The sequence below is a fragment of the Callospermophilus lateralis genome, chromosome 1 (genome assembly GCF_048772815.1).
Source record: "Callospermophilus lateralis isolate mCalLat2 chromosome 1, mCalLat2.hap1, whole genome shotgun sequence".
NCBI classification, from domain to species: domain Eukaryota; kingdom Metazoa; phylum Chordata; class Mammalia; order Rodentia; family Sciuridae; genus Callospermophilus; species Callospermophilus lateralis.
Window position 1 is genome coordinate 70,891,016 of NC_135305.1, and position 18,422 is coordinate 70,909,437.

General features: G+C 33.0%; 1 protein-coding gene across 2 annotated transcripts in view; it reads left to right on the forward strand.

Moving 5' to 3' along the window:
* Znf277 (zinc finger protein 277) overlaps positions 1 to 18,422 on the forward strand; it is a 127,524-nt gene that overhangs the window by 67,574 nt on the left and 41,528 nt on the right. For both annotated transcript variants that reach the window (XM_076835172.1, XM_076835174.1), the window contains 3 exons: positions 1,991 to 2,198; positions 10,384 to 10,472; positions 10,770 to 10,852. In XM_076835172.1, the coding sequence (XP_076691287.1) occupies positions 1,991 to 2,198; positions 10,384 to 10,472; positions 10,770 to 10,852 (380 nt within the window). The remainder of the gene's footprint in view (positions 1 to 1,990; positions 2,199 to 10,383; positions 10,473 to 10,769; positions 10,853 to 18,422) is intronic.

Genomic DNA, 18,422 nt, shown 5'->3' on the forward strand with positions numbered 1-18,422 from the left:
ACAAAATGATAACTATCTTAATCAAATTTGGAGAGAAAGATGTAATATAGTACTTGTTATTTCCTATTTGATAGGTAATACTTACTAATGTTGACTTTATTTAGAATGTGCTGTCCTTTGTCATATTCTACTAGTATAAAGTATTATCATAGAATTTCATAGGTATATTACATATCTCTAATGTTAAGATGGGGGAATTAGAGATAAGTAATATACTTAACAAATATATATGTACATGAAAGTATATAATAACATATACATAAAAATATATGAAAATTTAGCCTAAACTAAAGAGTATAGCCTATAACCAAAAAACTGCAGAATTTCATGATTCCGTTACCTAATTTAATAAATGTAAATTGCTAATAATCTATTTCATTAACAGTACTTATAAAGTACTTGTGGATTTTAAATACTTCCCCTACTGTCATGTGGGAGTATTTAATATAACAAAATTATAATAAAAAATTTGTGAACAAAAATAAACAGTTTGGTTTAGCATACTTCTAATAGGGGCAGAGTATATATGAATAATATACTAGAGGTCATCTCCTATAGGACACCTTCCCTTTCCAGCTTAGTTGTACTCTCCATTCTTCTGCTCCATATAGCTCTCTTTACACTTTGTATTTGTACCTTCAATCAAATTATGAGCACTTTAAATTGGATAGTATGGATCATGTCAAGCAACATTGAAACAAAGAGACTGGCATTCAGTAGATACTCAGTTGATTTTTGTTAAGTGAGTAAATTAAAGTGCCCCTCTTTTATTAGTTATCTAATTCTTAGGCCACTGTCAGCAGTCTACCTTGAATGATTCAATTATTCAACTAAGAATATTTTGAATAAGGTGCTGGGATTGTGGCTTAGTGGTAGAGCACTGTCTAGCATGTGTGAGGCACTGGGTTCAATTCTAAGCACCACATAAAAATAAACAAAATAAAGATCCATCAACAAAAATTTTTAAAAATGCTTTGAATAATAAGAATACAGTAAGATAAAAATAAGAAATAGAATGTAACAGGAGAATTAATATTAACCTAATTCTGAAGACTATTGTCTGTCAAAGAGCTATCTTTTTTTCTTAAGATGGTTCCCCACCCTTCTGCAAACATCAAAGATTCTACCCTAGTTTCCTTATACTAGTTTTCTGGTTACTAACTATTCACTAACCTGAATAAAGTGAAGGTCCAGCTTCCACTCAGGCAGACTAAAGAGAGGTCCTGATGCAACACAACTGCTTATAGTTTGAGGTCCTAAAATTGTAGACACAAAACTTATACACTTCAACTCATAAAGATACTATAAGGTGATGTTTAGGAAAAGGAATAGTACAGATAAGAGAAATGTTTATCATTTATGTCTAGTAATTGAACATTCATATCTTTATTCACAGAAGCCTCAATTCTGATACCTAAATGTATAAAAAGCAAATGAAAGATATAAACAGAAAATCACCACGTGGGCCACCCACCTATTTAAGAACTATCTTCTCTATATGTGACAGATAATCAGAAATAGGAAAGAGTTTGCTGCTGTGACAGAGAATAGCCTAAAAGACTGGCCTGACATCATCTGTAGCCTCGTATATATACCATTTACTTCCTTTTGTGTGATAACTCTTAGTCATAGGTCACAATTGAACCTTAGAATCTTGTAACCTTCCTGCTTGCAAGTACCCCAGAAGTTCTGCCACTGACCAGTGTCCAAGAAGAAGTCTCGAATAGCTGCCCTGACAAATGGGTTTCTCTGATTCAAGCAAGCAAATGGGGAATTTGAGCTTATTTTGCATTATTCCCTGTCTCAGGGTTACAAAAGTATTTAAAATGATAATAAAATATCTACTCTCTGTCACTATATGTTTTTCTTTTTGGAGATACATGAATATCTTTAGGATCCTTTTAATGCAGAAGGTGAGAAATCATTCATGTAAAGATCTAAAAAATTGGTTTCAAGTTTTCTTTATTTCTTTTTTCTTAATCTCTTCCAGAAAGTAACAGTAAGGATTGTATCTTGGAGCCGCTTTCCCTGCCAGAAAATCCAGGTGGCACCACCACTTTAGATGGTTCAACATCTGTGCCTTGTATTTTCTGTGAAGAGCATTTTCCTGTGGCTGAACAAGACAAACTTTTGAAGCACATGATTATTGAGCATAAACTTGTCATTGCTGATGTTAAGCTGGTTGTTGATTTCCGAAGGTAAATTTGGTTTTGTTTATAAAATAATTCACTGTTCATTAGGGAAATGGTATAAACTATGAACTAATTCCTATGCAAATATGAAAGTACATATTCATTTTCAGGTTTCTCCTTGGACTCTTTTAGAAATTGCACTCTTTTTCTTGAGTGTGTGATTTGTGTTTGAGAATGTCAGATACTGGTGCATTTCCTACTTATTCTGGAAATCGGTCAGTTTTCCAAATGAGTAAATAATATTTTCTTTGCCACATTTCATGAGATTGTTGACACTGTTGATGTCTGTCAGATCGACATTCTTTTCATGTTTGAGGCTATAGGCATTCTCTAGGTGAATGGGTCCATATAGGAAGTCAAGAAAAAAGACCTGGCAATGGGCTACCCAAAAGTTAATGTTTGAAAACAGGGGTACTTGGAACCTTTCAAGTCTGCAGGGTCTTGTCCAAACAAATCTCAGTTTAAACTAAGTGCTATGCTCAGGTTGTAAATCAGGAGGGAGGAAAAAATGGAATCATTCAACAAACCAAAGGGAAAATATAAGAGTGACAGCTATTGAAATCAGTGACAGAGTCTAAGAGACAAAGGATAATGAAGATGAAAAAGTAGATAGAGAGGAGCATGCTAACATTGGGCATGTTGGAAATATTCTTTTTCTATGAAAATTGACCTACACAGCCAGGGCTCAAAGTGAGCTATGCTCCAACTGAGAAACACCTGAATTATCATACTAGCAGGTTAGTGATATAGGCAATATCCCTTTTTCCCCAATTTATACTTTCTGATAGTAGTTGTTCAAGAGAAATACCTTCTCTTAAGCAACTATAGTGGAGTAGTAGTTATGCACATTTCATGATTGATTAAAATTTTGCAAACATAATTCAAAGAGGCAACATCATGGTAGTTACTAACTGATATAGTTACTGCATGTCTATAATTTAATATATCTGGTCCTTAATTTAATATCTCATTTTGAGATATTCTCTTCTGATTTCATTAAAAAATATTAGAGTAGCCCAGACATTGTAATATCCTTGCATCTTAACTATAAAAATTTCTCTCTCAGATAACATATGTCATTACTAGAAAGCAGCTTTTTTCTTATGATGGGTATTCCAAAACAACAAACTGTATTATTAAGGTAGACTGTGATACAAGGCAGGCCTTGAGTTAAATACAGGCTTCAAAACTTCCTGACCTGTGACTTCCAATAAGTTACTTTAAGCATCATTCTGCCAGCTCTTATAAGTTGTTGAATCACATATAAAACAGAGTATGTATTCCACTTGCTAGTGCCTGTAACAATGTGTACCTGATAACTGGAAGCCAAGTTTTCATTTGTATTTTTATTACTGAAGATATATTTGAAATCTTAATTTTCTATAAATGTAGCTTGCATTTTCAATAGGCATTTATTCTAGTCTAAAAATCTGATAATTATTTGTAAAATATAACTTTTGAGATGTCATCCAGGGTTCTAAATAATCTAAAATTCTAGAAAGTCGTAATAGCTAGCATACCCACAAGGGTAATATTAACTATCCTCTAACCCTGATCTCTGTCCTCAATATCCTTCCCAACTGCCTAACACCCATACTGAGTGTCTGCCATGTGCCTCCTGCATATGTATTGCCCCTTATATCCATTCAGCACTGTATGTTTTAGTACATTTTAGTGCTGCCTCGTCAGGAAGCAGAGAAGGAACAGAGAAAGGGAGGGGAGTTACATGAATAATATACATCAGCAACTGGTAAATAGAATAATTTCTTCTTCACTTTCAGAGGAGACCCTCTGCTTCTCATTCTCATTTTTATTTTTCAATTGGTTGGTGGTAGTATGTGTGCACGCTCGAATGAGTGTGTGCATTTGTTAATTCTTGGTGTAGTCTGGGAGCTTTCTCGTTTATGATACCTAATTATAGTATGTGGGCAAATCTGTTGATTTTGTTTTAGACACTTTGTAGGCTAGACATGTTCCAATTTTCTCTTATCCAATTAACCATTGATAGGACTATTAAATGAGTAAGACTTATATTACTCAGCTTTTCTTTGTTATGAAACTATTTTTTTTATTCTTTTCTTATGTAAGCACAAAGTATCTCAGATGAATTGCAGAAAAATGTGATCGTTTACCAGTGATAATTGAGAAGTGTTAAGATTTTCCTTTCTCTTCTGCCTTTAAAATCTGAGTATCTGAATCAGAATTTATATTTTCACCTTGTACTATGTATGATGGTTAAGTAGCTGTATTTGTACTAATCAGTCTCTCATTCTTATCATTGATACTAATCTTATTATTCATCTATAAACAGAAAAACCAAATTACTTACTAAGTCTCAGGGCTTAGGAATCAGTTATTAAATGTTAGAATTAATTACTCCCTAAATTTAGCTATATAATAAAATTGATGATTTTTAATTGAAGAAAAACATGCATATCTGATGTAAGTGCTTTCTAAACTGCATAGTTAATATGTATTTTAAATTTGGAAACCTAGATCTTTCTTATCAGCTGTCCTCCTAATTAAATAAAATTATCACAGTAAGTAAAACTGAGATCAATTCAAATGGGCTGGAGTACATTGAGTAAGCTCTGTTGCTTTAAAATACATTTTAACATATCCATTCTCCTTTAAATTATAATATCTACTATTTAGTGAAACTAAAAATTTCTTTCCAAAACAAGTCTTGACTATGATCAGAGATAAGTTCAAATCTTCTCATATTATGTGTGTGGATTATTCCTAACTTTAGAAAAGAAGCTAAAGAGGTAAGGTGGGGAGGAAAGAACAGTGAGATGTTCAGTAGTATAAATGAATTTATTCAGAACTTCTAGGAAAAAGTTGTTCCTTCCAAGTACAATAAGTAATAAAGATGATAAATAATAGATACAAGATGGGGATATAGCTCAATTGGTAGAGTCCTTGCCTCACATGCACAAGGCCTTGGGTTCAATCCTCAGCACAACAAAAAGAAAAATATATATATATATTTTAAAGTAAACTGTCAAGTTTTCACATTAAATATATTTGACATTTTCTTTATTGAAACAAATTAACAGTATAAACTTTCTAGGGAAAAATAAAAGAAACATAAAAATTTTCCCTTTGAACGTATTTAACAATTATTTACTGAGCTATTTTCTAGTTTTATTCAGTAGATTAAAATTGCTCCAAAAGATATATGTTAACTTCTTAATTCTTGCTACCTTCTGAATTAAATTTCACTCATTTTGTACTACTTAATTGACAACCATATCTCAAATCTTTATACCTTTATCAATAAGTATATCAGTGATGGTGGAGGGACTGTTTTCTTCTGAGACAATTCTGAGACATGATTTGAAGTTCTTTTGAAAGGAGAAAAGTATTTGCTGACTTACAATTACTTTCATGGCTTTTTAGTAAAGTATAAAAATTCTTTTATAGCAGTCATCCCAATAAAGTGTTGATACCATGTTATTTCACAGTAGCCTTTACAGATTGAGTAGCTACAATTCTAACTCTGAATAAACCAGAGAAGTAAAAAAAAAGTACTAAATGATCCCTTAACTTTAAAAAATATCTTCTAGTGGGTGGGGAAAAAATCACAAGAAGCATGTATTTATTTAAGGCCTGCTATCACTAAGCTATATCTCAATTGAATGCAATTTATCTGAGTGCCTGTAACCACAGGAAATATATATATATATATAGAAACCTCTTAATTCTAAGCAAAAATAACCATTGTTACATTTAACTAGTATTTTTCTTAGTATTTTTCTTGCCTCAAATTTAGGCGTAGGTCAAATATATGTTGTAGTTGAGGTCTATTATATATCATATCCCAATAAGGTTTGATTCATAATTTTATATATTTAGATTGTATGATGGTTTATGGTTATATGTGGCTTTTGTAACAAACATTGTCTCCCAATGTTTGGTTAAGAAGAGAACACTCATTGATAATTTTTTTTCCTATTGAACTAGCCTATTACCTGATTTATCCCCTGCCTGCCTTGAGAAGACAACTAACAATATTTCAGATCTACTGACAGTGCCTGAAAAACATCATTTCTAAAATTGATAACTGCCAGGCACGTGCCTAGAATCCCAGTGACTCAGGAGACTGAGGCAGGAAATCACAAATTCAAGGCCAGTCTTAGCAACTTAGTGAGACTCTGTCTCAAAAAAGACTGGAAAGATAGTTAAGTGCCCTTGAGTTCAGTCCCAAAAATGAATAAAAACAAACAAGTAAATAAAATTGATGACTACTTGTTCATGGAGCAATAAAATAACTTTGAACCTATTTGAAGACTGCCAGACTATATCATAATAGCTTCACTCTCTTCAACCCTTTGGAAGCCCCTCATTAACTTGTGGTCTGTGTGGGTGTGTACATTTCTTAAGGGTGGAACACATTATTCAAGGGGTACTCCACCACTGAGCTACATCCCTAGCTCTATTTATTTATTTATTTATTCATTCATTCATTCATTCATTCATTTTCATTTTTGAGACAGGGTCTTGCTAAGTTTCCAAGGCTAGCTAGACTTAAACTCTAGATTCCAGCCTTCCAAGTCAGTGGGATTACAGGTGTGAGTTACCATGCCCAGCCCCTCCCTAAATATTTCAAAGGGTTTGCTAGGCAGAATATACCCAGATTTTAAGTCCATTGATATTAGTAATTGCTTCCCTGTGTCTATCACCTTGAAGTAAACTCTGACACAAAATAGATGGTATATAATGTGATCCTTCTCTTCAGAGATCATGAAAACAGTATCAAAACATGGAAATCCTTAGAGACTGAGACCCATTGACTGTTGGAATTAGGTCATTGTTACCTCTGTAATGGAGTTACTTTTCACTTGTCCCTAGTAAGGTAGTTCTAAATCAAAAGCCACACACAGCTGGCATCAGCTTTTTGTCCTTAGACCTGAAGTTAGGTGCAATTTATACTGAACACCACTACTGTCTAGTATGCTTTTGGGAAAGAGAAGTTTCCTTTTCCCTTCAGACTTCATGTCTCTAGTTCTGTTTCTCGCTTGTCAAAAAGTATTATACAGAACTTCCTTGTCTTCTGAAGGAAAAAAATAATAATTTCATTACAACTGTATGGGCTTTTTCCCACCCTGTCTTCCCTTTTCTGCAGTTCTTATGCAGATTGATCTCCATGTGCCACAAGAGGCACTGTTCTCCAGAAGACCAAGTTTGACATTGGAGTCAGAACAAGTTCATATCCCAATTCTTACATTCTAATTGTGACCTTAGAAAGACAAGGACTCAGCAAATGGTGGCTTCTAGTAATTATCATTGTTGCTTCACATGACATCATTATTTTACTCTTTTGTCACCCTAGCCACTTCTGTGAGCTTTCTCACTATGAATTAAACTATTTTTTCTCAGTAGATGTTTGCTGCAATGTTCCTTTTTTTTTTTTTTTTTTTTAAATATAGGTTCTTCTTTCATTCTTGCCCAGGCTGGTCTCAAACTCATGAACTCAAGTGATCCTCTCACCTCAGCCTCCACCTCCCAAGTAGCTTGGACTATAGGTGCACACCACCATGCCCACTTTTTCATTTTTTTTTCCTTTTGTTGAGGGTGAAATATTTTTTGTTTTAGGCACCATTATTCCCCTGAGATAAACATAAATTCTTCACTACCTTTGTCTTATCTAAATATGTTTTTTTCTCTTAATAATAAATACCACATGTTAAACATTCAGGATTTTGGACACTGCTTAACTTGCTTTGTTTAGTCACCAACAACTGATATTGCAAATGAGTAATGTGAGCTTCCAGAAAATGAAATACCTTAAATTCAGGTTCAAATCCCTGAATGCAAAGTCCCTGTTCCTTTCATTGCATATTAATACATCAACTATGAAGTTTTGACCACTTTCTTCACTTTAAAAGCAAGCTGCTTCTAGATGAATATCTGTGCAGACATAATAGAAATGGTATTGATATTTCATTAATAAATAAATCAATGATAATTCAAAGGGCAGTTTGATCTCTAGGATGCACCACATTCTTATTGGTCATCTGCCTCACAGTGTTTCACACTTTCCTAGGTCTGTATATTCAAGGAGAGACTGCTGCTTCCTATAATTGGCTATAGACTCAAAATGGAACTACTGTTTTATAGGGCTGACCATTATTGTCAGTTTCATTTAGAGGACATCACACAGATAGTGACACTGGAGGCTGATGTATCTCTCTTTGGTATATTCTAATGGTGACCATAAGGGAACTCTAGAGAGAATGTTGTCCTCTATCTCAGCACCTGGTCTACCATGTATGAATTGATTGGTCATTAAAGTAGATATCTGCATATTTCAATTTGGAAGAACAATGCAACATCACTAATATAAATTCTATTATGTTCATTTATCCGTGTCAACCCTTTGTAATAAAAGATACGCCGAGAAGAAAATAAGTAAAGGTCAAGGAATGTCATTATTATTCTCTTAAGCCTTTTCTTTCTCCTTTTTTGCTTCTCATGGGAGAAAAGAACTAAAGTAGCTGTGTAGAATACTGAGAAATGAAAGGTGCTGAAGCTGGCATAGGATATGTTAAGAGCTTCTGATAGATAAATTTGCCTTTTTGTCTGTTCTGAGACTGCTATTATGGAAACCAATGAGAACTACAGAGCAACAGTGCATCATTTATAGTATTTGTGGTTTGAGGCTGAGCTGGAGCCTAAGATCAGCGTTTTCTTATCTCTTTGGATGAAATTCAGTACTGTTCCAAATGGGAAGATTTCTCCTCTTACTTATCCATCAGGGTTAATAATGTGGTTTTATGTGAGAAGAAAGAAGTAAAATATGAATCTATTCTTATACATTAGTCATTTATTTCTTTCTTTTTATAATTATATACTTATTTACATTTTATGTCAGCTTATATCTGATTCACTCTTTTTCTCAGACCTTTCTCCAGCATGATTTTTTTTCTAATATAGTAATGCCTTATCTCTAGAGAACCATGGAATTGTAGAAGTAATGTTAAGAAAAAGGGAGGAAAGAATAAAAATGAGAAACAAATATGTCAAATAGGAGGCTACTTAGAAAACTTAACAAGAATCTTCAAATACTCTCATACTACTTTAAAACATTTGTTGTGGGCCTACTGTATGAAAAACAGTGGTAGGTGTATATGAAGCCATTTTTAAATGTCCAAATTCCTACTGTTTCTATGTACTGTTTTTTACACCATTAAAACTATTTCAGGGGCTGGGGTTCTGGCTCACCAGTTGAGTACTCACCTAGCACATGCGAGGCCCTGGGTTCGATCCTTAGCACCACATAAAAATAAATAAATAAAGGTACTGTGTCCAACTACAACTAAAAAATAAATATTAAAAAGAAATGATTTCAAGACCACATATCTTTTACAGGTCTTTGGTTCTTTGGTTTAAGTTACTGCTTTTATCTATCGTTGCATAATCTGATAAATCATCAACTATAGAGTCAACCCTTACCAACTCCTTTCTCCCCAAGAAGACCACATTCTCTTATTGGTACCATTTGGCAAATAAAATTGCAATTGCCAATATATATATTGTTAAGTAAATGAAAAGAAACATAGCTTGTTGAATCCTGTCATCTTATTACCTCTTGCATTTAAATTCAACCTGTATGCTGCTTCTAAATCTGCTCATTAGATATAAGAATTGTAAGCTCAGCTATTTTTCCAAAGGCTAAATTTGACTTCTTTCAAACATGATGTGAACATATGGAATTTTTCTCTTGTTATATAGATTTTGAATGTAGACTGATTTTTCATTTTATTATTCTTATGACCTCTGTTCTTTTATAAGATAACCACTCAACTTTCTATTTATTGCAGAATGTGTCAGAAGCCTATTTATTTGTTGCATTTTAAATACATATAAACTCATATATTATTTTAGAAAACTTCATTATCATGTTAAAGTAACTCAGTTTAACTGTCTATATATCTGTTTATTGAATTTAGGGATAAAGTTTAATCATTTTTATGCTTTTACAGGGTAATTTCATTTCATTAAGTATTTATTTCATATTTCTACAATGCTTCACTGCTTTTGTGTTCACAAATTTTCTAGTAGTATTCAGTTAGAATTTTATTTGTTGCTTTGAGATAAAATGAAATGTTCTTATATAATCCTATTATTCTATGAAAGTAAAATATTGAGTCTTCTCACCAACCCTTTTTTAAATTATTATTCTAAGGTACATTTTATATTGGAAGAAAAGGTTCACTGAACAGCCCATCACAGATTTTTGTAGTGTTATAAGAATCAATTCCACAGCTCCACTTGGTAAGTATACATCTTGGTACCATATTTTCTCTGCATTCCAAATATTTTGAAGGAATAATCTTACTATCTCAAATTACAATTGCTCTCCTTTTTATGATGACTGAAGTTAAATTGCTGTGTTTATTTTGCCTAAATTGGAATAAAGCTAAAACAGATTCTGTACTAGATCCTACTGTATGTGCACCCAGGCATGCACAGTCATATGCATGCATGCAAACATTTTTAAAGAAATAAATTCTTCTAGAAAAAAACTTGGAAATATCTATTTTCTCATTTACTTTCCTTATCTCTCAACAGAAGAACAAGACAATTATTTTTTGTTGTGTGATGTTTTGCCAGAAGATAGAATTCTTAGAGAAGAGCTTCAGAAGCAGAGACTGGTAAGAATTGTTTTAAAGGGCAAATAGTGTATTAGAAATATATACAAAATCATTTTTGTTATTGTTCCTTTTTTCTACTTTTTATTATGGAAATCAAACTACTCAAAAGAGGAGACCTATACATGAAAGTCTTAACAGAGAAAAAATATATATACACCTGACTAAAAATGTAGGCATTTCATGTTAAAAATACAGAGAGAATTTTTGGCTTTGTTTGCTTCCTGGATTATCTCTAAAATAACAGATCTTGCACGTTTTAGTGTAATTTTAGCTGCCTGACACATGCTAGGGTTCAGTAGTGTGGAAAAATGCCCTCAGCTAAAATTGAGTTGAATTGATTAACCTTTTTTTCTCCTTTGCACTTGAATGTGCTCCACACTGGCATTTCTTTTATTCTTCCATATGAATTAAGCAAATGATTTAATCTAGCATAGTAGCTGTTCTCACTTTCATCCTTAATCATAAGCAAGCTAATTTGAAAACCTCAGTATCTTTAATCTTTAAAAAAGGTAACAATACACTCAAGGTATGAAATTTTTCATTTTAATAAGTTAATCATAAATTAATTTTAAGTTATTAATTTTGTTTAAAAGTACTCAGTTTTCTGTTATTTTTATTTAATCTTCAGATTGACTTACTCTTCTTTATCAGTCTGTTATAAATCTTCTTGTATTCTAGACTTGGCTAGGAACATTATGAAAAAAAGTTTGATTTAAATGTTTGTGCTATAAACCCAGGAGACCTAGGGGGAAAATAAATCCCATAATATCATAGACATATTATTTGAAAAAGTCCCTTGAAGCACATTTTATTTTATAAGCAGCCCAAATGATTATTTCTCCTGGTAAAGGAGATATGATATTACGGGGCTTTGGCTTACATGCAAGAAAAATTGTGCTTTCCCTGTATGATAAATCCAGTGAAGAGAAAGGACTTGCTGAGTTTCTCTTATCACCCTATTATAATATCTTATGCGATCTACAAAACAATGGTGACTGTACTGTCACATTTTATTAATTTTGTTTGTTCTCACTTTTATGATTTTTAATACCCATGAGTTTTCTCACTTAAGCTCATTTCATGATCTTAGTAATTCCAAGGATTTCTTTGTAAGAACTCACACTCTACTACTTAAACTGTTGCTGTTCTTCAGCATGCAGAATCTTTACTATGTCTGTAAACAGTCTTGGGTCCTTAGAGATGTCTACAAAATTTAGATAATCTTGTTTATTTACTTTATAATCTGACAGCATAATAGGTTTGATGAAAGTGAGCATTATAAGCAGTTGAAAGAACAAAATATGAATGAAAATGTAATCAATTCATACATTCTCATTGAATTCCTTCTTGATGATTATACAAAGAAGTAGAAGGCATAGTTTATATTGCAAGACTGTACAATCTGTTAGAGAAGAAAGCCGAATATGTATTCTTGGTAACAGAGATAATAGAATATCTTGTAGAGCTTGTGAAGATAAAGTGAAAACAATGCATGTAATAGACTTAGAATAATACCTGGCACATAGAACGCACTCAATAAATATTAGATTACAATAAAAAATAATAATAATGTGTCTTGGAATTTGGAGAGTTGGAGAATTGTAGGAAAGTAAGAAAAGGTATACAGATTTGAATGTTCCAGGTATATTTGGGAAAAATGAATAAACCTACTCTTACTGAACTAGAAAAAATTTTATGGGAAGGAGTATGAGACAGACTTAAAGAGGTAATCTTCAGTTTAAATTGCAGAAACTCTTTTAGTGCCAGGAAAGTTGACTTTGTAGTAATCAAGACCCACTGATGTGTCCTTATTGCCTATCAGAGTGACATGAAGAAAAGATAGTAAATGTAGCTATCTAAAAAATCCATGTAAAGCTGTCAAATTTTAGGAAAAAGCATATACCAACTTGGAGACATGAAAAGAAGCTAACATTTACTTAGTGCCAGTCATATTCCATGCCTTGCATTAGGTCTCTGCTTCATAATAGTCCTCTGCAGTAGCTATTAAATGCCATTCTATTGATGAGAAAACTGTGTCCAAAGATTGGCTGGCCCAGGACCACTTAGTGTATAAGAAGGAGAGCTGTCTTTAAAACAAATGTGCCTGTTAGTGCCCTTTTTTGGCCATGCCATGCCAGGCTAGTATTTATTTAGTCATCTTCTTGCATGCCTTGTACTATTTGACTCTAAGAGTTGCTGTGTCCTGAGTGCTTATGGTCTGACAGGTCTACACAGGGAAAGAGAGGATTCAGGCCTGAATTGGAGATTGGGAAAGCAAAGGAGCTAACAGTGGCCTGCCAGTGACTTGCCAAGCAGCAGGAAAATGGTCTGAATTTGCAGCCAGTCTATTTTATATTATGTAGTGTAGAAGCATGAGGGTGGTTTGAGTAATCCTTCTTTTGGAGTTGTCAGTGACTACAGGACCTTTCTCTTTTATGTATATAAGGAACTCTACAAATCAGTAATAAAAAGAAATCTAAATGGTCAAATGAGACAACATTCTACGAAATTACAATTTATTTTTTTCTTCTGTCAAGTTAACAAGATTTGAAGGTAATAAATGATTGCAAGAATGTTAAGAGATAAGCACTTCTTCAACTGCTATTAAGAATGTCAACTGGACTGAGGTTGTGGCTCAGCAATAGAGTGCTCACCTCACACATGTGAGACCCTGGGTTCTATCCTCAGAACCTCATAAAAATAAATAAACAAAATAAAGGTATTGTGTCCATGTATAACTAAAAAATATTTTTAAAAAAGAATGCAAACTGGCATATCATTCCTGAAAGTTTTTTTTTTTATCATATATTGGAATTCTTTTTTGTTTGTTTGTTTTTATTAGAAAGTGGATACTGGAACTCCTGAAGATATTTATGTCCATGGTCCATATTCTCTAACAAATTATCCCAGGAGAATCACACACCCAGAGAATTATAAAGCCACTTGCTTTATTATAGCTTGGTTATTTTCCCTTATGTTGCTATTAATCAGAATTTTAGTTTACCTTCCGGGATATGTAATTTAAACCAACCAGATTGTTTTATTGTTGCTATATATACATATAATCTGGTCTATATTTGAGTAAACTCAATTCAACATCAATAGGATAACAACTCAAGTCTATGAGGGAAAATCTTCAAACTACAGTTTATCTACACCATTTACTCTCCTGAACTGCCTTAATGATTACTTGTACACAAATCATTTTTTAATATTTATTCTCTAAAATTAAAAAATAACCTTCTAACCTCTTTGAGAACAGAAACTAGTCTTTAAACATCCTTCCAAGGCCTTCACTATACTCCTAAATTCATGTTGGTATTTTTCCCAGAACCTCTTATTTAAAAAAAGAAAAAAGAAAAAAAAAATCCCTGTTTCAGTAAGAGTGGCTAAAGATAAAGAGTCCAAATGATTCACTGAAAGTTGCAGTGGCAGATTTAAGGTCAGAATGATATTTCTTTTTCCACTTTTGTTGAGACCTCACCAACTTCTTAGCATTTGTAAGATTTGTGTGTGTTCCCAGTTTTTTTTTTTTTTTTTTTTAAAGTTTGATTTCCACTTGACGCTTTCTTGAAGTTTTTTTAATTATATTCTGAAAGGAACCACTAAATTAGGAAAAATGTTTGAGGATTTGAATAATTTGTACACCTTCTTCCCTTATCTTCCTTCTTAAAAACTTGTCCTTGATATTTGTGCAGTAGTCTTATTTCTCATCTGTCTAGTTTAATTACATGCAATGGTTCTTTTATCCATTTTTTCTTAAATATTTAAATGTTTCCCAATGACTTATCTCCCATTCATAACAACCATTGCTATGCTGATGGCTTAAATTCTGGTGCTTGTGAAGAATAGGCAATCAGAGCATATATCTTGATTAAGTCCACATAGAGCTTTCATTTTGGCTCACTTCTGAACCCCAAGTCTAAATTTCTTTATTTTAAACTTTTTAATATGAATTTCTAGCCAGCACTTATATTTAATAAGCCTAGGCACTGAACTTACTTTTTTCCTGTAGAAAAAATTGTTGTTTACCTGTTCTCCTTTACTTACATAGTAATACCACCATTCTCCTAGACACTTGGTTTGGAAATTTCTAGAATCATCTTTAACTCATTCCTTTTTCTCACCTCTACACATAAGTCATATGTCAAGTCCTATCAGTTCCACCCAAGTCCCATATCCATATCCTTTGCAATCCTGGCACCTTTTATTTTCCTTATATCTATCTATCTATCTCTCTCTCTCTCTCTCTCTCTCTCTCTCTCTCTCTCTCGATATATATATATATATGTTGTTGATAGACCTTTTTTTTTTTATTTGCAGTGCTGAGAATCGAACCCAGTGCTTCACACATGCCAGGCAATTGCACTTCCACTGAGCCACACCCTAGCTTCTTTGTCTCTTCACTCACTTTTCTCAATTAGTTGACATGGCCTGCAGAATGTAACATTAAAAATAAATAGTAGATCAGTTTATTTCCTTCTTCAAAAACTTATAGTATTCTTTTTTTTTCATCTTTCATACATTTGATTCAAGTGAGTTATGCATTTCCATTTTTACCCCAAATACAGATTGCAGAATCACATCAGTTACACATTCACAATGTTTACATAATGCCATATTAGTGACTGTTGTATTCTGCTGACTTTCCTATCCCCTACTATCCCCCCTCCCCTCCCCTCTCATCTTCCCTCTCTACCTCATCTGTTGTTGTTCCCTTCTCTCCCTTCCCCCCCCTTTCCCCTCACAACCTCGTATATGTGATTTCGTGTAACGAAGAGGGTTTCCTTCCGTTTCCATGCAATTTCCCTTCTCTCTCCCTTTCCCTCCCATCACTCGTCTCAGTTTAATGTTAATATTTTCCTCATGCTCTTTCCCTCTGTTCAGTTCTTAGTTGCTCTCCTTAAATCAAAGAAGACATTTGGCATTTGTTTTTTAAGGATTGGCTAGCTTCACTTAGCATAATCTGCTCTAATGCCATCCATTTCCCTGCATTATCATTCACATATTCTTAAGCTTTCCCAGGCTCAACCTGCATTTCCAGGCCCTCTTCCTTCCTTCTTTCAACTCTACAGTGTTCAGTTCATTTATTAATTCAACATATATTTATTTTACACCAGACATTGTTCTAAAGGCTATTGATATAACAGAGGATGAAAGAAACAATAGTCCCTACCCTTGTGGATTTTGTACTCTAGTGAAAATAATACTTGTCTCACATTTACTCTTGTGTATTAGGTGCTTTAAGGACTTTGCCTCATCAACCAGTAATGCCAACACTCTCTCTTCCTGGGTAGATACATGTCTTAAGGCACAATGTCAAATGTCACATTTTTAAAAGAAATGTTTCCCTGATGCCACCTGTCAGAATTAATAACTTCTTCAAAACTCTAAAACCACACAATTTTATTTAGCTTTTCAATTACAATTAGTTGTTTAAAAACCTGCCTTCTTTACTGAATTAATGTTTCTTAAGGATTAGGACTGTCATATTCACTTATGTATCTTCTCTGAAGTATTAACTTAAATTTAATCCTGAAGTATTGGCTTAGGATTTCTATGTATAGGCATATTTCTCTGATTTTAAAGAAAGATATAAAATAGCAAAGGCAGACATCCTTAATCGCTGGGTTACATTTTTCAGCTAAGAATTAAAAAAAAAAAAAAAACTTCTTTTTCCACCTGCCTACAGAAGAAAACAAGGCATTCATAAGCTTTCAGTAGGAAGATATAACTTAGCTAAATTGGGAAAAGGGAAAACATCTATGTAACTGTATAGAAGAGGAGAAATGTATTTAAATCACTATTGTAAATGTCAGATTGAGACAACATTCATGACAACTATAAACATTTTATGAAAATTTTAGCCTATATGGCAATTTGATACTCTGGAGTGAAACTTTTTTGAAAAATTTTAATTCTATTTCATATGTCTCACCTCCCCCTGCCCACAATAAAGCAACAACAAAATGAAATTACCTGTCTCCCACTGAAAAGATTTTTCTTTCTCATGCGACTTTTCTTTATTGATTTTAGAGACTTTTTGTAAAGAATCAAATTATTGTGTATCGATCACCTCAAAGTAAAATATCAATTTACACTTATACCTTTTTATATAATTTCTAACTTTCTAACATAATACAGGTTCTAATACTGCAACTAGAATAAATGTTCCCCAAATATATTTCCCATTGAATATAACATTGTCATTAATGCTCCAACAGAGATCATTAGTTTAAATGACCATTTAGTGATTTTAAACTTAAGATTAACTGATGTTTTCATTAAGAAACAAATATAAACACAACCTGAAAAATTATTAATCTGAATCCTAAAATTTACCACTTTGCACTTTCTCAACAGTAACTTAAAATTTACATGACATTTTTGTATATACATTGACTGTGAAATCAATAAGGCAGTTGGAGAAACAAAGTCAAAGATATTAAGAGAAAAGTATGCAGTCACACTTACATACTATAGACAGGGAAGCAACTCAGATTCCATTTTTCAAACCAAAGCACCATTCTCTTTCTGATTATACCAGGATTCTTTTTCAAATTTGGTCTTCCTTCCTAAGCAAATGTGACATTTTGTAAACTGACATTTGTTTAATTAAAAAATGCTAAATAGGACATAAGCACATATATAAATAAATAATGTTTTGTATTTTTTAAATAAAATCTGATTTCTTCTTTTCTTAATCAATAGTAGGTAGGACTTTCTTATTCCCCTAGACCTAAGCTTCTTTTATCTTCTTTTAAAACTTGAAGATAGTATGTTTTCAGAGTTTCCTCTGTCTTTAGAGAACCATAATACTTATTATATCTGACCCTGAGTTTATGCAGGAAAATACTTTCTCAATCAGGTAGTAATACACTGGGACATGTCATCTTTAGTTGAAAAGATGGATATTTGTGCAGCCTTTCATAGCCACCAATTCAGTTTTTTAACTTGCTAAGCTAGATTATATTCTATCTTTAATAAAAATTAAAAACTGGATTTTCATGTGATTCAGTTCAGTTTTCTTTTCATTCTATATTTCCACCCTTCTTTTTTCATTGTGATGATATAAATGGTTAAATTTGTGTCATTGTTTTTCTGTCTTGGATGGATGGATATATATATATATATATATATATATATATATATATATATATATATATATATACACACACACACACACACACACACATACACACACACACACTGTCTGTTCTGTCTCTTCCTTACTCTTTAAAGCCACCCCAGTAAGACTCAAAGTAGAAGAAAATGCTGTGTTTCCATCCTTTGTAGGAAGCAGATGGTTATTGCCTTTATCACTGCAGAAAGGGTGGGAGGTACTGATGTCTTTCAAGAAGGTGAGATATTAGTCAGATCAGATCTCATGGATTTGGAGGAGTATAATCACCCAGTTAAGATATCTCTTCGTAGCCAGTGGGCATATAGCTCAGTGGTAGAGCACTTGCCCAGCATGTGTGAGACCCTAGATTCATTCCCTTGCACCCCAAAGGAAGTAGAAGGGAGGGGGGAGAAATTTCTCTCTGGATATTTTGTTTTACTGTCTTTA